General features: G+C 36.4%; 2 protein-coding genes across 2 annotated transcripts in view; one reads left to right on the forward strand and one right to left on the reverse strand.

The window, feature by feature from the left end:
* LOC134652123 (adenylate cyclase type 2-like) overlaps positions 1–22,618 on the reverse strand; it is a 215,422-nt gene that overhangs the window by 63,026 nt on the left and 129,778 nt on the right. The gene's annotated exons all lie outside the window — the stretch shown is intronic.
* Positions 12,722–22,618, forward strand: part of LOC134652098 (probable E3 ubiquitin-protein ligase sinah) — a 53,535-nt gene continuing 43,638 nt past the window's right edge. The window contains exon 1 of the mRNA XM_063507263.1: positions 12,722–12,897. Coding sequence (XP_063363333.1) covers positions 12,874–12,897 — 24 coding nt within the window. The 5' untranslated portion in view covers positions 12,722–12,873. The remainder of the gene's footprint in view (positions 12,898–22,618) is intronic.

A 22,618-nucleotide genomic window follows, 5' to 3' on the forward strand; every position in this document is an offset into this window, starting at 1 on the left:
AAACAAGAAAGTTTTTTTACTTTGACATACCAAAATAGGTAAAAACAGTTTACCTAGAGTCTGTGCGGAAAGCGATGAGTCGTGGAATGTATTGGGCCTCATACATTCCACGACTCTTCTCTTTCCGCACAGACTATATCTTTGTTGAAATACGAAGGTACTATATTATATACGATTTTTGTAGTTATAGTGGACCCTAATTACTCATTATTAGGTAAACAACCCACAACCCAATGAGAAAATAACTTTTTCTCAAAAATGGACGGCAAAGTCGACGTTGCCGGTTAAAAAATAGGTCGCGAAGTGCGTAGTTTATGGTCATTCAAAAAATTAAAAAGTTAAAAACATTGCAGTCTCGATTTCGGGACTGCAATGTCGCATACAAATTCCATTATTTAACGTGTTCCAAACTTTTTAAAACTTTAAATGGCCATATCAAATGAAGGCATAGGTCCCTTAAACAGCCAAACAGATGATCAGCACTTATTATTATAAAGCTTATAACAGACTATCGCACCGCACCGCGACCTTGGAGCGTCGCACCCATAAGTGAGAGCGAGAAACAGATATCTCTTTCTCCCTCACTTATGGGTGAAACAGATATCTCTTTCTCGCTCTCACTTATGGGTGCGACGCTCCAAGGTCGCGGTGCGGTGCGATAGTCTGTTACAGGCTTAATGTTGGTACCGCGACTATTTAGGCGTCTCAAATAGGTTGACGTATTTTGAGCAGAAAAATACACTTCTTTTTTTTTTTAAAGGCGGCAAGCAAATTTTTTTAATGGTTGTATTTTTTTTCTGTGAAAATTAGAACGTTGCTTCTGTAAGTTCTGTAAAATATTTCTATTTCTTGCACCATTTTTGAGAAAAGCACTATATATGACTCGGCTGGAAGGCTACTTGCTGGCTTCGGATTCAATTAAACGGACTCCCAAGGTCGTCCGTTTAAAACGAATCCTTAGCCTGCAAGTAGCTACTTCCGAATCTCGACAATAATGTACTATTGTTGGCCAAACTTGGTATACCTAATAGGTCGGCGAAAGAATGCTTCCAATGTCCTGCCGACCATTTAGCATGGAACGTCGTGTCATACGTCACAAGGATGTCTACGGTGTGTCATTCGCCCCACTTACGGTTCGTGACTCGTCACTTCACCGAATAACGGTGTCGTTTTCCACTTTCAAAAATGTGACGCTTTTGTTTTGATGAGTTTTCCATGAAATTGAGATCACGAAACAAGGACGGTGTCAAGTTACAAATTATTTTTTACCGACTTCAGAGAACTTTTTCCCGTACTGAATTTGTATTTTTTACTAATGTAAAAAATATCTTAGAGGGATGTTTTTTTTACAATATTAAGGAAACCTGTCTTCAAGTCAATCTTTTTTCTTTTGCAGCAAACAATAACTGTTTACCTAAGTATAAATTTCTTCAGAAAATTTGTAATTGGTTATCATTAAGCAAAATTATATTGATTAGCTATGCTATTATCTTGAATTATTGCGTCGTCAACATATTTCTTAACTTGTTTATCCTTAGATTAAAAAACATATAATTTTGCAAGAGAAATTATAAAAATAACATTGATTCAAATGAAAATGTGGTTTGTCACGTGTGCAGGATTCGGTGGTTTTCCAGGGTCCATTCAATGAAGACGTTTATTTAAATATGTAGAAAATTCGTTTATTACGAAAAGTGGCTTTATACAGCTCAAAATTTAAATGTAACGAGTAACGTGTTTATCGTGTCGTATATCGAGGCGAATGAACGAGACAAGATGAGCGCGGAGAGGGGCGGTATAGCAGTTGTCGTCGCAGCGCCGCTAGATGTCGCTAGTAGGTGCGTGAACATGCCCCCGGCCTTGGGAGCACCGTCTCCCAAAGTAGTCTTCATCCGTCTAGGTCTGCCGGCTCTGGTAGTAGCGGGCAGATCTTTGAAAAGCTGCGTCGTATTGTTCCTGTCGCCGTGAGGATGTCGGCGACACGGTTCACGCCATCGCTCCCAGGGTATAGACGTGTGACTCGGCCTAACCGCCATTTGAGAGGAGGCAGGTTATCGTCTTTGATTAGAACAAGATTGTTCAACGCTATGTCGTCTTTCTGCGTCTTCCACTTGGTTCGTCGCTGGAGCTCCGCAACGTACTCCGTGGCCCAACGACGCCAGAAGTGTTGACGTAGGGCTTCGATCCTGGCGTAGCGAGACAGGCGGGAAGGCTGCACGTCCGTCAGGTCCTCGCTAGCAGGGCAGGTCAACGGCCGACCAATTAGGAAATGGGCAGGCGTGAGCGGGGATAGATCAGTAGGATCTGTGGACAAGGGTGACATGGGCCGGGAATTCAGGATGGCTTCGGCCTGTGTCAAAACCGAGCTGAATTCCTGGTACTAACGTACCAGTAATAGTAATAGTAGTGGTAATGCTAGGTTAACACCTAGCATTACCTACTACCCGTTTTAAATGAAATTTGCACGCTTTTATTCCAGCCTCCCACAATCCGCCAAAATGGGGGGAATAAGGAGGAATGAAACTGAATTTGATGCCGTCATTGGCAGCGAAATCGACTATATCCTTCGAATTATTTTTAAAAAATGTGGAAAATTCTTTTTCGGCCCCAACAAAGCATTTTCCGTTATCCGAATAAATTATATGAGGCTTTCCTCGTCTACTAATAAAACGTTTAAGCGCTAATAAATAATCTTCAGTGGTGAGACTCGTAACAAGTTCCAAATGAACGGCTCGTGTGACCATACATATAAACAAACAAATATACGATTTAATAAGCTGAGCTCCTCTCCCCTTTCGATTAAGGATGAAAATTGGCCCGCCATAATCAACGGCTGTGCGAATGAACGGGAAACCAGGCTCTAAACGATCCAAAATAACATTACCCATGATAGGACTAGGTACTTTACCTTTCATTCGAATACAGGTAACGCATTCTCGAATTATCTTCCTTGCCAAATTTCGCGCACCTAAAGGCCACCAACATTCACGCAAAGTAGATAAGAGTAGCTGCGGTCCGCCATGTAGCAGCCGCTTGTGTTCATAATTGAATAACAACACCGTTAACTTATGTTTACTGCACAATAACATGGGATGTTTTTTGTTGTAATCGAAACTTGTGGAATTACACAATCTACCACCGACTCTAATCACTTTTGAATTATTACGATCGTCTAAAAACACGTTAAGACCGGATATACGATTATATTGTTTACTATTCGTCTTAATCGGTTTATTTTTAAGTAAACTATCGTAGACGTCCGGAAATGATTGCATCTGTGCAAATCTAACTAGCATAAGACGTGATGCACTCAGCTCGTCCACCGATAATGAACCGGTTTGGCGGAGTTGTTTACGCTCAGAGTTAATGCGTGAGTTTAATATAAAGCGGAGTACATACGCGCCGATTCTAATTAATTTATTGTAAGATGAACATCTATCGAAATTAAATAGTTCATCTTGCTGATTGCAAACTAAACTTACCGCGGTCGAACGTAACTCGGGTAAATCTTCGATTGCCGTATTTTTACTCGTATCGTCATGAATAAAATCCGATTTTGTGTCTTGCAAAAATGATGGTCCGAACCACCACAAGTTACAATCAATTAAATTATCTAAAGCAACGCCTCTAGACAATAAATCACTAGGGTTGTCTTCGCTTCTCACATGCAACCATGTCGCATTACCGGTGAGATCGTTTATTTGCGTAACGCGATTTTGAACAAAAGGCTTCAATAAATGCGGAGACATGCCTAACCACGAAATTACTATAGTCGAGTCACACCAGAAGTAAACTTTAGTGAACGCTAACCTTAAGGAATCGGTTATTTTCTTGTAAAGTTTAGCAGCAACGAGCGCTCCTGAAAGTTCGAGTTTCGGGATAGTTAGAGATTTCAAGGGTGCGACTTTACTTTTAGCACACAATAATCTAACAGTTACATCCGACCCTTCATCATATGTCCGAATATAAGCGCACGCGCCGTAAGCATGCAACGATGCATCTGAGAAAATATGCAATTCCGTTTGTCGAGTGTGTACACCCCTTACATGACGCGGAATCCGTAAATCGTTTAAACGGCTCAAAGTATTTATGAAATTATTCCACATCGATTTAATGTCTTCTGGGACCGGGGTGTCCCAATCGATACGACTTAACCATAATTTTTGAAGCAAAATTTTGGAAATTATCACCGCAGGAGAAAGTAAACCTAACGGATCGTAAATCTGTGAAATAATCGATAACATCATTCGTTTATTTAAGTACGACGAGTTAGGCGAGGGATCGATTTTTGTAGTGTAATACAATTCATCGCGCGTATTATCCCAACCTACCCCGAGCGTTTTGTTCTGGGTGTGCTCACCAACAAAATGCTCCTTGGACTTATCCTGCGTAACGTCACAATTAAAGGTCCATTTACGTAAAGGAAAGCATCCTGATTGCAGAACGTCATACGTTTTTTGACATATGTCAAGTAAATTTTGGAAATCATCATCTCCCGTGATTAAATCGTCTACGAATATATCTTGGTTGATAACGCGCGCGATGACGTCATCACCACATTCCAACGCTAACTGTCGTATACAACGTTGACTTAAATATGGCGCACTAGTTTGCCCATATGTGACCGTATTGAGTTCATAAACGTGTAATGGATCGGTAGGTTTTTCACGCCAGAGGATCATTTGCAAGGATCTCTGATCTGGTTCGATCAAAACCTGCCGAAACATTTTCTCCACGTCAGCACAAGCAACGTACTTGTATTGACGGAAACGTAGCAGAATAGCAAAAATATCGTTTTGAAGTGCTGGACCCGGCAGCTGAATGCTATTCAACGATTTATTCGTGGTGGTGGGGGCAGCACCACTATACACAACGCGTAATTTAGTGGTGGCACTCCCCTCCCTAAATACACCATGATGAGGATGAAAGTAATTAGGTGTACCATAGTCGGTAACACGAGTCATGTGACCCATTTCTTCGTACTCTCGCATGAAATCACAATATAAACGTTTATATTCCGGCAAACGTTCTAGTTTACGTTCTAAGGATAAAAATCGATTTTTCGCTAACGTATAAGAATCGCCCAACGTATCAGCTGATTCTCTTAGCGGCATTCGGACGGAGAACCGACCGTCTTCTTCGCGTTTAGTCGTATTGATAAAAATATCCTCACATTTCTGCTCGTCAGCTGTAAGAATACTATCTACCTGAGGGATATCCTCGATCTCCCAAAACTTTCTAAGTTGAGAGTCAATCGTTTGAGTAAAATAACAATGGACTTGATTATTAATGCGCAAGTTCCGTGTATTATTTGGACCAGATACCAACCAGCCGAATTTCGAATTTATTAAGTACGGCCCTGTTGGCAATCGAATCTTTTCACCGTCTAAAAGGTCCCAAAATATCTCTGAACCTATCAGTATATCGATTTCTGAAGGCACGTTAAAATTGGGATCTGCTAACTGAATGTTATCAGGAATACGTATACTATCTAAGTCTATGTAAGTCGAGGGCAAACTGGATGTTACGCGCTTCAAGACAAAACACCTTAATGACATAGAATAATCCGAATTTTTAGATCTTATAGTTACATCGCATGACTGATTTGACTGTGTAACTATTTCTGAAACACCGGAAATCTGAATAGTGGACTGTATGGGTTTAACGTTTAATCGATTACGTAACTCTTCCGTTATAAAACAATGTTCACTCCCATTGTCTAAAAACGCGCGACACGTATGGTATTGATTGTTCGCGTCGGCTACTTCTATTAACGCAGTAGTAAGTAAGCCTCGCCTGGGAATGAACCGATTACCTTCCGCGCCACCTTCGCACTGAGCCATAGGCGCGCGGTCAGCTGATACACAGTAGCTAGATGTACTCGGCACTGATAACGGCGCGTTGTGTGCAGGCGCACTCGACGGCCTCACGCACACATTATCATCGCGAGTACTATCCATATGCAATAAACTATTATGTTTTTGTTGACACTGCTTACACGGACCGAATATGCATTCATTTAAGGAATGCCCTTCGCGTAAACAGTTATTACATATGTTTTTATTACGAATTAAGTTTAACCTATCTTGGACAGATAAATTTAAAAACTTAGCACACGTATAAAGCGCATGATTCTCGTTACACATCGCACAGTTTCGAAAACGTTTATTATTTAAAGGCTTTGATTTATTATTAGCATTGACACTAGCAGAGACACAACTGACCACTTGCGTAGGTTTATTGGACGTGTAATTGGGCTTAGTACTAACCGCGGTCGGTGCCTTAGAGTGATTAGAGTTTATCATTTCTAACGTATCCGCCCGGTTTCTGAGGAACGATAAGAGATCTTCCAGCTTAAGTTTCTTAGACTCATTATTGATTGACTTATCCGAGATAGACCCTATGTGAGATTCCCACTTACGCTCCGTGGTCGTATCGAGTTTCGACACAATTAAATGAATAATCAACGTATCCCACGAGTCGGTAGGTTCATCTAACGTTTTTAAAGCGCGTAAATTACGTAACACGGTATCTATCAGTCTACGTATTTGAGTCGAAGATTCTTGTTTCAAGGCTGAAATATTGAACAACGATTTTATGTGATTATGTACTAAAAGCCTAGGGTTATGAAAGCGAATTTCAAGCAATTCCCATGCTTGAATGTAGTTGGCAGCCGTGAATTCTAACGCACTAATTACTTGTAATGCACTACCACTTAGCGATGATCGAAGGTAATGAAACTTTTGAATCGCGTCGAGATCGGAATGTTTATGAATCATTGTTTCATAAGAATGTTTAAATTCGAGCCAACGATCATACGAACCATCGAACGAGGGCAACTTAATTTCGGGTAGTTTAAATTTTGAAAACGGTTTGTTCACGGCAGCATGGTCACAACTTGAAATAGTAACGTTATTTGTCTCCACACCATCGACTAAACAATTAGCGCTAGCCATAGTACCGAAATATAACTCCTCGAGAGTTTCTACGTATTCAGAATTGGCTGACATTTCTGTTTCTGGAGAGTAAAGTTCGATTTGGCTTTCAATGTCATTAAAATTTTTAAAGGTCTCTGTAGCTGCTTGCATACGTAATTTTAATTCAGCAATTTGTACTTTAGAAGGAGTCACCGATAAAAGAGAATCAACGAATTTTTTGAATTGCGTAAGCCGGCCTTTCAAGGTACCCCTTTGTTTGCGGAGGTCTGAAATTGTAGCCTGACTTTTTCTAGGTGACCCTGATCCAGAAGGAATAGTCAATTTAGCACCAGTTTCATCCCCCTCACCCATTTCGAAAGATTAAGAGAAATTGGAACTACTCACGTGCACAAATTCCAAACTGGTACGGTAGATCACAAACTGCTGCTGCGCGACTTGCGTAACGAGCGGCACTGGAATGCACAAAAAAACTCGGTTTTAACACAGATCGATTAGGAAAGGAATAGACGGGATTGGTAGACCTGACCGTTCACTGCTGCAGACGCTGATGAGGTGCTGGTGTCGTCTCGCAAGGGTATTTCGTCTTCCCGACGAGCTGACTTCTCTCGCAGTATCCGGCTCGAGGATCAAATTATGTGCAGGATTCGGTGGTTTTCCAGGGTCCATTCAATGAAGACGTTTATTTAAATATGTAGAAAATTCGTTTATTACGAAAAGTGGCTTTATACAGCTCAAAATTTAAATGTAACGAGTAACGTGTTTATCGTGTCGTATATCGAGGCGAATGAACGAGACAAGATGAGCGCGGAGAGGGGCGGTATAGCAGTTGTCGTCGCAGCGCCGCTAGATGTCGCTAGTAGGTGCGTGAACATCACGTGAATAAATACCTAATAGCTTTTAATTTTAAATTTTAATATTAAACGCAAACTCCTTTGGACTTTGTTACTTATATGTAATTAGTAATTACTAGGTGAGAACTTTCATTTTAACTTGTACTTTAAAGCGCGACTAAGTCATGTTTCAGTAACGTCTCTAACTGTTACGTTATTGACAAAATTTAAGGGATTTGACATTGACCGTCAGTTTTGTAACATTGCTAACCGGTCGTTAACGGTACATAGATATGAATAAGGTCCAGGAAACTTTTGAACCACTGTCAAAAATGTTACATACTTAAGCACCATGTTTAAATAATCTGTCTATAAATCAAATGATATACTTATCGAATACCTTTAAACGAGCAATTCTTGCTTATTTATTTTTATTTATTTATTTATATGCTTATTTATATCCAGATATTATATATTATTCTAGTTTTATTTGAAGGCCACACAAAATGGAGAGTACAGTAGGTATATTTTAATATTGTGATAAACATTTATCGGTATTTAACGTCATCGCCCGAGAGCACTAAATTTATATCTAAATCTTTTGATAAAACTAGAACAATTGCCGGCCTAAATTAAACAAATCGGGCTGTTAACACACATAAGATAAGATAAGGTAATGTGACCCGGTTACTATTGTTTTTCCTGTTAAGTGCGTTGCGTTGATTGATGAATCAAGTTTCCTACACGTAAATTCTAAGAAAATATATAAACATATATTTTCTTAGAATTTACGTGTAGAAAACTTGATTCAGGACGGTTTTCTCAGTTTTTCGCAAATTGTTTCATCATAATCAACGTCATATTTAAGATTAAGAGTGGATATAAAACGTTTAATAATCAAACATGTAAAATTATTAAAAATAAAATAAAAAAGAGAAAGAGCTAGACCGAGACTTTAAGACTAAGTTATTGTAAGTGGAGTTGTCACCATTCATCCCAAATAATGTACCTATGAACCAGTGTTGGCCGAAACGTTAATGCAATTGAAAATGTTGGCCATTAACCATTATAAATTGAATTGTAAATTGTAATCGTCCGTTACGGTTTAAGGTTCAATTTATAATGGTTAATGGCCAACATTTTCAATTGCATTAACGTTTCGGCCAACACTGCTATGAACTACAAATTGACTTATATCCATGCCGAACTTCAGCCTTCTATCACTAAAGATCACGGAGCAAAGCCGCGGACGGACGGACAGACAGATGGACATGACGATACTATAAGGGTTCCTAGTTGACTATGGAACCCTAAAGGAGGTTCTGAAATCGTCGAAATATTTAATATTTAAATACCTAAGAGAAGCATAAACAAACTGAACTTTAATTAAGAAATAATATAGGTACCTAATATTTATTTACACCATGTAACGGCGATGTTCTCAAACGTCAGTTTTCAGTACCTGGTTCTTGATATTAATATTGTAAGATACGCACCAGGTATTCTATAGAAGGCTAAGATACAAGGACAATAACCAACCCAGTCTGATAACCCAGCTAGCTTCCGACATTACAAGAACTTATTGTATTTAGCTACTCCGATTACTAATTGCAAATCAACTGAGTTTATCATTTGTAAACGGCTAATCTGCTATAGGTAATATTCAAGGTAAATTAATAAGGAAAATACCTGCTACACGTAAGGTATGTAGTTAAACAGTTTTGTTTGAGACATTAATGAAATACGTAATGTCGACATTATATTCCAGATACCAAAATTACAGTTTGACTGGTCAACTGACTATGCTAGGCATAATTCATGCATTTGTATCGATTTCGGACTTAAATGTGAGATTATTTGGATTAGTTGAGGAAATATAACTGTCATCTAGGATACAAAAACAAGAATTACATAGGTTGCAGGTGTCTTTTTAACATAGGTAATAATATATGTGAAAATGTTAGATTTTGTGGGCCCAAATTTTCATACGGTTTCACAACTGTCAACTACCAAATAACTAATATGACCAATGGCCATAACCTACCTAAATATATGAACGCGATTGGTTATGTTTAAGAGGCGTATTCTGATTGTTAATAACAGGTTCTTTTGGTCTGTACCTATTTGTTATGGATATGATCTGTCTGAAATCACATTTCACACTGGCATAACTATGGCAGCGCCTAGTACATACTACATACCTATATATATGTATAACAACGTTAGGTATTAGGTACCTTTATTATTTAATCTCTATTACTTAACTCAAGTACAGACGTCTGAGACAATGGAATTGTGTTCATCCACTTATCGTTCGTAATCTACACTGGATTAGATTGCGCAACAAGACAAGAGTGCGCAGCGAAACGACTACACTTGTCCTAGATGCATTATCAATATCGATTTATTCTGAAATTCAGATTAAATTCTATGGGACAGCATACATACATACAAATGTGTAGGAAAAAAGCGAAACCAGCCTATTTTACGATATTTTTTGCATGCAAAGCGCAGTAACATATTGTACCGTAGTTTTAAAATATAAAATATTTACACGTTTTTATTATCAGATTTTGAATAGTAAGTCGCCGTCTGCCTGCAATACGGCCACATCTCAAAATTTATGATTATTGGAGATTCAATCTTACTTAAAAATAATAAAGTTAAGTTCCTTTAAAAATGTTGGTGCCCAAGTGGTGATATTCCCAGACAAGCAAACGTAGTAAATTTGGTCAAACAAGGAAAACTAGAAAATCTGTATTTAACACTAATTAATACGGAATCCCTACTAAAATTATAAATAAACTTTTATTTAATAAACATATAAACCATAATTAACTAAAATATATTTTCCAGGTTATAGAAGTATTAGATATAGTATCGAAATCTGTAATTTTTAGTTATCTTATCTAACCCATAAATAACGTAAACACTAAACACATTTGACTATTACTTAATAGATCAATAACACTTAATCCGCAACATAACATTATCATTATTATCAATAACTACTAGGTAATATAACAAGTGATGGCACGTCATTCCAAGTAATAACACAGTAATGACGTCTGTTCACTTTATTAGGTAATTTTTATTCCATAATGCTTGTACCGACTGCATTTGTCACATTGCAACTAATCTGATAATTTCCTTCCCGTTCAGACGGCTTATTAAGTACCTATGTTATAATAAATATTATTAAAAAATATATTTATTAAAATACATTCATATGAATATTGCAAAAGACTACATAAGTTACCTATGGCTTTTGAAATTCACGTGGTAATAATGCCCTCCTCTTACTTTGTTGATATTTTGTGTTAATTTATTTAGAAACCATTAGAACCTTATTTCCATTTAAATATTATCCTTTGTCCATATTTCCAACTTCCGTTATTAAACGTTATTTACGAAACCCTTTTCAAAATAATAATTAAAATAATTAGCAGGGAATTTACTTGTAAATTATGGTAATAAGCAGTTTCTCGAAGCGTTACTTCTGTTTCAACTTTAATCACTGGATCAAGTTATTATCTGAGTCGAAATGAGTCATTTAACTCGCAGAAAATAAAATTAACTTAATTTCACAGGCCCTACAACAGCCAAACTCAAACATCAAACATCAACATTTATTCAGCAAATAGGCCACAAGGGCACTTTTAGACGTCAACATGGAACTTACATACAAGCAAAAAAAACAACACATCAACAAAGGACCCTTTTCTAATAGAAAGTTCCTAGTGGACATGAAGCATAAGGACCCTTTTCTGTTGGAAAGCCACCTATTTGACCTAACACTCGTGTAGAATTGATGTACGAGTGAAAACTTGTAAATTTAAAAGTGAAAATGTCTATTACCATATTATGTTTGCGTCTTTGTTAGTTGTTTTGCATCCTTTTTGGGGTATTAGGTCGCATCAATAACGGGTAAATCGTCACACGTCAGACAACCCGGTCGCAAACTTGCGAACTGTTACAAATAACATGTGCAAAGATAACTTTTACTATGCACTTAATATTATCGTTTGTATTATATTTCCTTTTTTTTAGCATTAGGAAGAGACAACGCGATCTTGACGTGTCTTTTAATTGAAAAACGCTTTTTAAAAATCAGTAACTATTACTTATGAAAGCAAAAGAATGTAAATAATCGTATAATATTTAATTTAAAAAAACAAAGGTATTTGTAATATGTAGGAAATTTCCAAAAGGTGGCGAAAGATGCCGAAAATTTGTGACATCTCTAATAAATATTCCACGCGACACAATTCGCTGGTAGAATTCCAAACGACTTTACAGTTGAAGCAAACTAGTTAGTGTATTATAGATTAGTGTATTATACATATATACCTACGTATCTAGGCTTCGTTATAGGTATTATAAATATTTCTATCTAAACTTCTGATTAAAAGAACCACATTAAGATACAAACTTTTGATTTAGCGTGACTTTTTTTTGTAATTTATTTTATAGTTGTATTCTTTGAAAAATCCCATATTGTTATTTTTCTGTAAAACACACGAATGTACCACAATGAGCATATGTAGGTACATAAGTAACACGTTTTTCAAATTTTAGGCTTCTGCTCAATTACATGCTCATGTAGACCTGAGTTACTTAGGTACTTACATTCAACCAACATGCCAGTAAATAAGTAGGTCACGAAGTTGTATTTATTTAAATACATACTATGAAGTTGTATGACTATCGATTTCATTCAACTTCAACATTATCTATCGGACCAAAACTATCTGAATATAGTCGTACAGTAGAGATCCCCTATGTCTTATGTCATTAAAAAATATAATTAAGAAAGAATATAATAACGTGGCTTTTAATTTTATTCAACGAATAGACTCATTTATTTTCCATCGCATTAAATCAGCCGGGATTAACCCTACCGTTGCACTCGCCTGTTAAAACAAAACAAAAGATATAGGGCTCCCCGCCATGATTCACTCGCATGCCCGCGCGCACTCGCGTCTCACGCGCCGACTCGCGCGCACGTTGTGTGGTGATAACTGATAAGTGACGTGCTAAGTGACAGTTGTGTTCGTGCAGTGTAAACACGCCTTTGTATTTGGAGTCATTGATTTTTGTCCACAATGTTTCCCAGGATACAGGGGCTGGTGAGTTATTTGTTTGTGTTTTTATAAGTTTTGTTGGTGTATGATGTGTTGTTTTTATTTAATTGCAATTATAGGCACTTAAAGTTTATTTAACTTCATTATATGCGTGCTATTTTTTTAACGTCAGTTAGATCGTAGTTATGTTGATTCGATAGTTATACAAAAGATATGTACATTATATAAAAAGGAAATTACAACTACATCATAAACTCTACATGCAGTAATTTGCATGCATGTGCATTTTTTATTTCTGTTATCTAAACGTGTGATATTCTTCATAAGAAAAAAATGCTTGTGAAAGTAAATAATGACGTTTTTAAAATAACTACTTTATTTTGTTTGATTATCGAGTAGTTTATAGATACATACATGTACATTTAATGTCTTCTATGAAATGTGTAAGTGAGGAATGTTACAATAACATTTACAATTTAATTTACTCATAATTTACCTACGCTTGATGTGCTTAATTACACCTAGGAGACCTTATTTTATTTAATAATTTAAAGGTCATGTGATTATTTATGTGAGTTGCCACATGTATTTATGTTTAGTCCAAAAGTTTTTCATCAATTAATTTTGCTTAAAATTAATCTTGATTATTCACAATCCAGTTATTTTATTAGTAATCAAACCGTTTTGTGGAACCCCGTATAATAATATATTACGACCACATACCTAGTCCAATAAAAACAATATATTCTCGGGCTTATGTCCAAGGATTAAGGTTTAAAATAGTGCTACCTATTCAAATAACGCTTAGATTTCACTACACAGTCACGTATGAGATAGAGATTTGTACCTCCGGGAATGGTCGCCGACAATATTGGAATTGCGATCAGTATAACTGGGTTAAGACGTGATTGGATCATTAGGTGTGGTGTGTGAAGAAAGCTTAATTGTTCTGGATAATACGTGATCTAAATGTTAGTATAATATAGGTCTCGCTCGTTTTCCTAAAAGAGTAAGTAAAACGCATGATAAATTAGATTTAGGACACATCCAGCCGAAACATGGTCTCATCGGAAGATCAGCGCTGGAATTCGCCAGCAACATAATAAGGCTATTTCGTGGCACTTTATTCTTTCTACGTTTTTCTTTTATGTACTTAAATTGTCTCGTTTGTGTTAATGAATAAAATATTTCTATTCTAATATCAATATATGATGTATTGTGTAGCACTCAATAGGACATACATTATACATGACACTGATATTTATTTAACACGCATGGCCCCTAGTATGGCGTAATGGAATAATAGCATGGACTACGTGAAATGCCTTATCATTATGAATGAAAGAAAGCGATCAAAAATGTGTTCTACTTAATAAATGACGCAACCTATCCTAAATGAACCATAACAGTGCTTCACCTAACAAAGAAAAAAGTCCACGTGTAACAATGTGGTCTTTAAAAATCCACATAAAGCAAGTTTTATATCGAAACAGTGTAGGAACAATGCACGGGCAGGTAAATAAAACCGGAGACGAAAACCGGTTCTGCAGTGATTATTAGATAACCGGTAAATTGAATACGAGTAAAACACGTACGACTACTATCGGCTTAGGTGTATAATGCGACTATTAGCTGTGACTTGGAAATGATACGTAGAAAAATGTTCGTAGGACTAATCGTTATCTGCTCAAATCGTAGAATTACGATATCCAAGTATTTTCGTAATATTACTCATCATCTTCCTCGCGTTGTCCCGGCATTTTGCCACGGCTCATGGGAGCCTGGGGTCCGCTTGGCAAATAATCCCAGTAATTGGCGTGGGCACTAGTTTTACGAAAGCGACTGCCATCTGACCTTCCAACCTAGAGGGTAAACTAGGCCCGTATTAGGATTATTATCTACTACTACTATTATTACCTACTTTAACTAGAGATCTTTGTAGTGGTTTTTTGTTTAGAATTTTTTTTTTTTTTTTTTAACCCGCATAAATGTCAATGTGGTTCAGTGAAGGGGACGGACTGAAAATCAGCGCTGCGCAGGCAATTTGTAATGAAATGACTGACGCAGCGTATGCTGAGCCCGTTCCTTTTGCCGCACAATTATTCTTATTTTTTCAATCCTTATGTTTTGTAACCTGTATGCTTTTTGTGTTGCAATAAATGGTTTCTTATTCTTATTCTTATTCTTATTAGTCCGGTTTCCTCACGATGTTTTCCTTCACCGAAAAGCGACTGGTAAATATCAAATGATATTTCGTACATAAGTTCCGAAAAACTCATTGGTACGAGCTGGGGTTCGAACCCGCGACCTCCGGATTGCAAGTCGCACGCTTTTACCGCTAAGCCACCAGCGCTTACTATTAGTATGTAAGTTAATGCTTACTATTAGTATTAAGTTCGTAATATTACTATTAGTATGTAAATTTTAAAATAAAATCATAGACTATTAAAATCCCAACTCTCAATCTAAATGTCTCTCTCTCATTTACATTAATGTCTCGAATACATTTCGAGCCTCAATTACATCAACCAATATTTTATTGAAACGTGGAAACATTTTTAGAACAAACTTCAGCGTCAAATGAAATTTTGTGAAACTTATTAAAAAAGAAAAGGAATATCTTGGTTCAGTTCTGCGATATTGCTAGCAGGTTTATGATTCAGTAAATAAAGAGGAAGATGACGTGACTCCAATAATTAAGAACATGATTCACGATAAAATCAGGATGATGGTGTTACAGTTAACAAAGATGAGACAACAAAGAGTTCACATCTAAACTTCCCGTCAACGTTTAATTAGACGCCGTTGCAAATGAGTAAGAGGTTTGCAAGAACGCTCATTAGATTAAACGGTTGTATTACAAAATTGCATTATAATAGGGTATTTATTTATTTATTTAAACTTTATTGCACAAAATATATACAACAATGTACAAATGACGGATTTAATGCCAAATGGCATTCTCTACCAGTCAACCATAGGGCCAAACAGAGATACCTTCAATTAGTGCAGAGTATTTGACACATGTTCAATTTTATAACTAAATGTTCAATTTTATAACTAGAAAATGAGCAATTTATCACAATACATTGGAAATTTAAAAAATATATGGGAATAATAAAAAAATACAAGATCTTAAAGTTACAAAAAAAATAACTTCCAAATAGGAAAAAATTATCTTACCATTCGATTTCTTACATTTTATTTAAAAAAAAATTGTATAGCAATCATAATCTACCTATAATAATACTACCCATAATCTACCCATAATACTATCTATCTAAAACCTTTAAACGAGCAATTCTTGTATATTTATTTGTTTATATCTATATATATTTCGGGGATCTCGGGAACGGCTCTAACGATTTTGATAAAATTTGCTAAATGGGGGTTTTTGGAGGCGAAAAATCGATCTAGCTAGGTTTTATCACTGGGAAAACGCGCATTTTCGAGTTTTTATATGTTTTCCGAGCAAAGCTCGGTCTCCCAGATAATATATATAAACGCAATATGTCACTGACAAAATCGCAATTTCCTTGTTTTCCATACATTGAAACGGCTTCTAACGTTACATGGTGACGTCACGATGTATTGCGATTTTGTTCGAAGCGTTTCGTCAGTAAAGTGCGAGTGCCAGACTTTGACCATCATTTGTGACTTTTGTATTGCTTTAAGACAATGGGTCAGGGGACCCATCTGTAGGGACAGACATTTAATCCTCAAAATAAACCTGATCGACTTATACCATTCATAAAATAATGACAAATACCCTATTGGGTATATTCACGAAGAAAAAATACCTGCTTGATAGGATAAACTTACTGACGCACATAATACGTGTTGCGTGTGCACTTTTGCATCACTACAAGTTCTTAACTTAATTTGATTCATAAATTATAATGATTAATGTATTAACTGGTTAACAACACCAGTCTGTAATTACTCATTTTTATTTCTTAATCGTTAATCTATTGTTTAATTCGTTACATTTAAGATTCCTTTTGAATGTTGAAACTACTGAATATTTACTAATACAGTACCTATATGTAATGAATGAACATTTGCTTTCGAAACGATTAAGCCGTACATATAGTCATATCAAACCCTATAATCTTTAAAAAAAATAAGTTTAAGTTTATAAAATACATATCTACATATGTTAGTCTGTAAGGTATTTGTAATATGACAAAAATTATAATAATATGTATGCTAGTTTTAAGGTATTTATCTATGGGCCAATAGTTGCCTTAAAATAAAGTTTTTCATTTCATTTCATTTAACTATGGTTGCAATTATGTTCATTTGAACCGGAGTGAAACAACTCTACATGAAAATGTATACCATTTCAGAACGTAATATTCTAGAAATAAGCGATATAATCGTGTGTAATACCTAATAGACTTTAGTCCGACTCCCATTCACGGAGTTTTGCCAAGGTAAACTACGCTGATAACTATAAGAGTATCGATTTTAAATGCAAGCATTAAGTGCAACGCTCATTCACTACGCTTGCTGAAGCAGACTACAACATACTTCATTACAGTAAGACCTGTATGTAAATACACACACTGTACTAATAGCAACGCAACGAGGAGGCTAACGCAAAATTGCAGTACATATTTATATAGAATTTTTACACGTTTTAACCACAGTAAAATGCCATGAAAAAAATCACACGGAAACTATAGGCTATATTTGCAAGGGCAAGGTAAAAACGCACGACGGCCATATCTTGGTACGCCTTATATCTTTGTAAGAAGGTCTACACCTACAACTAGCCAGTGGACTATGGCATATTATCTAAATATTTGGCATAGTATCTAAAGGTCCAACTATAGTGGATGCCAGCTTAATGTCGTGAAAATGTTTTGTGAATATTAATAAGGTTAGCAGTACGTGACTGTCAACACGTTTACAGTCTCAAAACAAGATTTCCTACACAGGTCATGTGAATGGCCTGACGTCAGTTTGGTTTGGAAGCGACCCAATATTTATTGTTTAATATCATTCGTTCAATACTATGCTGTTTGTATTATGTCTCTAAACATGGCTGCCGCTGAGTCATGTGATTTTAAACATTCGCACTTCGAACTCTTTTGATGAATAAATTATGTACACTCACTCATACAACGTCTGTGGGATTTTCTTCCGCGAAAGGTCGGGCTGTGAAATGTTCTACGAAGGTTTTCTCAAGGGACTGCAGTATGAGGTTCTTCAAAGAGAGAACAAGTTTTTAGGCACAAGACATCCTTATCAAGCGTCTATTAGATATATATGCGGTGGAGAATTTAGCGCTTACAAATATTACAACACGTGGGAAAATTGTGAACTTTCTTGGGCAAACGTTTTTATAGTATTTGAGAGAGGTTATTTAACTACAATATAAGAGATCTTATATATAACATACAATGGTCAGTCGAACTCGAACTGACCACTATTAATCACACGGTAGACCGCTAGCTTCCACGGAATTCAGATATTGTAAGTCGTTAACCACTGCCCTGACACTGATTTGAATTCTACAGAAAAGGATAAAAGACCTCATTAGCTGTTTAATCTAAATGGTGGTCTTTATAGATAGTATTCAAGTTATTTCAAAGAAAATTGGGATTATAGACATTGATCTTCAATGCTGATTACTATCTAATTTCAATAAACTGAGCTGAAAGGAAACAGGTGGTGAGTTTTCCTTTTTCTTATTTGATTATTTTCTTTTCTGAGCGCATGCGAAATCATGATATATAATTTACAAATACATATTTACTTTAATCAAGCTTGTTCTTAGCCAATCCTGCCTCGGGAGCGTTTTATAGCCGATTAGTACAAAATTCCAAATCCTAATATTTTGGTCTATAATGATTTTTTCTCTTCTAGGAATAAAAGATGCAACTTTTACCCATAATGTCTGTATGGCGCTGTTATTCATAATATGTTATTATAGTTTATAAACTGCACTTGATTACGATAGGGCTACGGTACTTATTCATTAACAAGGAAGTGGTATCACGCATCCGCCAGTTATCGATTACTAGTAACGCGATAACGGAGGGAAAGGAAGGGAATTTCATTAAAAAGGACATGACGAATTATAGTAAATGAATGACGGTATCGTCATTAGAAACCTGGTGTTGAGTTTTTTGTAGACTAAAAAAGGAGCCTACTGGATGACACGTTATGTTGGCGTATCTTTGATAGAGGCGATGTATGTTTTCATTGTAAGACTGTAACTTAGATTTGTTATCCATATTATTGTCTGATGTCTATTATAATGGACAAAGTATTGCATTAAAACTAAACAAAGAACATATTGTACCAAGAATGCATGCATGCATGCATTTATATAACATGATGTCCTCGGCAAATGACGCTTTGAAGACTTAATAGTAGGTAGTTAAATAGTAAAGTTTATTAGACTGATAATTATTGGATTAATTGACTGTCAATTATAGTGCAGTTACTTTATAATTAAATTCAATTATGATTACTATCATTATCACCTATGCTTAATTTACGCTACACATACTTCCATGACCAAGTAACGCGTAACATTTAAAAAAATCGCAAAATATGTAAAAAATATGCCAAATTTGGGTCAAGTTACAAGTTCAAATTGTCACCATGTAATTTTTCATTTGAATCATGAATTTATCGCGTTAGAATAAACCGACCGTTTTATCCTATTAAATGTATAATTTTTTGTCAACCCAATTGTCAAGCAATAAAGAAGCCAGCTAAACGACCAGGACCGCATAGCCGGCAACCACCTGTCAATACTCCCACAGGATGTCAGCCTCAGCAATTAACCACTCCGTTGCCCCGCTACTCCGCCGCTTTTTCATACCGCACACAGCTTTTTCTACCTTTTTGAAAAATATTACAATCTCGTTATGGCGTGGACGAGATAATTAATTCACAGGTGCGTTTTGTAATTATACAAAGTTTAAACTTAATTGTCGCTCGGATCGTCTATCTCGTTAAAATGGAAGGGAAGTGCTAGATGAACGAGAAATTGTATAATATATTATGCTTGCGGGCTAAACTAGGTTGGGTTTATGGGAAGAATGCAATTAGTGTGTAAGTACGTATAAAAAGCTACATTGTTGAACGTTTTTGAATTTGTAGTTGGAATCTTGAGACCCTGCCAAGTTTGAAACACGTAGTATTTTTATTATCCTATTAGCCTAAGATACATCGGCTTGACTCACAAGTTAGGTATATCATATAGGTGAAAAGACGTAAGTTAATCGCTAACTGGTTTGTAACAAAGCAAATTAAGGCTGGTTTTATTGTCACGCGGACCGTCCGTACGGATCGCTCCGCACCGGACCAATATGTATTAAGTTCAGGGAGCGTTTTAGAGTGGTCCGTCCGGACGACCGTCCGCGCGGACAGCTTTCTCGTACAATTTGGCAATCTGCACGGACGGTCCGCGTGATACTAAACCCAGCCTATGAGAAAGCTGTCCACGCGGACGGTCGTCGGCGCGGACCCGTCAGCTATAGGCTGGTTTTAGTGCCACGCGGACCGTCTGTGCGGATCGCTCCGCACCGTCAAATTGTATGAGAAAGCTGTCTACGCGGACGGTCGTCCGCGCGGACCCGTCAGCTTTACTCTAAAACGCTCATTGAACTTAATACATATTGGTCCGGTGCGGAGCGATCCGCACGGACGGTCCGCGTGACACTAAAACCAGCCTTACTCTAAAACGTTCCCTGAACATTGAACAAATTGTTCCGGATAGTACATAATATTGTTCCGGTGCGGAGCGATCCGCACGGACGGTCCGCGTGACACTAAAACCAGCCTAAGGACAATGCTAAATATAGCGTAATATAGCTCGTAACAAAGAATGAGGCAACGGAGGTTTAGGATCTTAAGAAACACCGCCATTCGCCAATCGTTCGTACATAATCTCCGTTATATCTTTTTATATGAAACGAGCACAAATTTTGTGAAGCAATGACATCTGACCTTGGCTTCCTTCAATGTGCTGATTCTTACTCTTACAAAGGATACATCCGAGTTCACATAACATTTGATTCAAGTACGTTACGTATGTGACATATTGTCAGACAAGGCCACAACACAGTTAAGCCGCACCGAAATTGAATACTAAGTGAGCTGAGATATTAATATTAAGACAAAGAACTTAAGATTCACATTGAACGTATACAGAATACAAAATATTCAAGATTTCCAGCATAATCTTCGGTGGGAACTTTGTAAACAAGTTTTAAATTGGCTACGTGACATAGGTATTTCAGCTTATTTTGTATTACCTCTTGTAAGATAACGTATATGTAACTTAAGCACATTTGACGATTGTCAGTTTGTTAAATGAAACAAGGACTTAAGTATTTTTACTAACAATTAATATTGATGCAAAGATCATAGCAATGCGATATGTTTTTACCTAACTGGACTGAACCAATAACCTAAAATTGTGTGTTCATAACAATATTTGTATGGGGTTCATTAAAAATACCATAAATAATTTGATACTGTTGAACCTGTCGAATCCCACGATATGACGTCACCCATAAGCGTTCTGGCTCAAATGTGAGCCGCTGGGAGCTGACAGATTAACTTGACGAAAGACGACATTATATTATAGAATTTATAGAGTAGCCCACATTCCTAGCATTCGTGTTCAGGCATAATTACTGGTTATAGGTGAATCATTTACATTATATTATTGGATATATTATATTAGGTAAGTACTATCATTTCCATGAAGATAAACTGCGTTGAAGATGAAATACCTACCTACATGCAATGTCACTTTTATTTGTAATTTATTATATTTACACAATGTAAATTAACTTTAATAGAGAATATCGGTACATCTAATGATATTATGTTTTTTTTTTAATTCCGCCATATATTTAATTTAGTTCAATGATCATGTGTAATTAGATGGTGGTAACATCACGGTACAAAAAAATCTCTGGTATCTTTCTTTGCCAGTAAAACATTTCCGTTACAAAGACAAGTCGAATCCTTTCAATCCTTTATTTAAGCCATGCTCGTTCCAAATCCAATTTTCTAAGAGCCAAGACTGGCCAGTTTATTGCAGCTGTTTGCATTTAAAATTCGAATTTCGAACTCTTACTGGCAGTTGGCTGAATTACTCGATGATTTTGTTACAATGTTTAACGTAGTGATATTCTTAAACTTAGATTGGTTTTACTCTTTGTATATTTTTTGTTTGAATATAAATAGAAATTCTATGATTGGAGCATGTGCAGAGCCAATGGAGTAAATAAAATCGAATACTGAGAATAATTTGCATTATATTTTATGCCGTTTATATTTTGTTTTATAGGCATAGAGATTATAAAGAAGACAGATTTTTGACGAAGTAAATGCAATAATGCGTAATTTTTTGTGTTAGATAAGTTTCAAGAAAAGGCCATTCAAATCATTTACCAAGAGTTTGAATAATGGGTAATTTATTAGTGCATACAAACTATACACAGTACATACCTAGAAACAAAACATAATTAAATAACTAACCTACAAAACTTAAAAACTAAATCTAAAAATAAATAAAACTAATCTTAAAATAAATTATTACAAACTTTTCCCCTGCGGAATGGTGCCGTAGATGCTGGCAGCATTTCCTCGTTGTATCGCAATACTTATTCTTTGTGCGAGGAAGCTGCCAGATCTACGGTCACCAGTGGCGTCTGCTTTCCTTTTGGATAAATCTTTAAATAGCGTAGCGTTCGGACCCCATGGGCCAAGGGTCTCGACACCAAAAGGT

Source organism: Cydia amplana, chromosome 11 (assembly GCF_948474715.1).
Source record: "Cydia amplana chromosome 11, ilCydAmpl1.1, whole genome shotgun sequence".
In the NCBI taxonomy this organism is placed as follows: Eukaryota; Metazoa; Arthropoda; class Insecta; order Lepidoptera; family Tortricidae; genus Cydia; species Cydia amplana.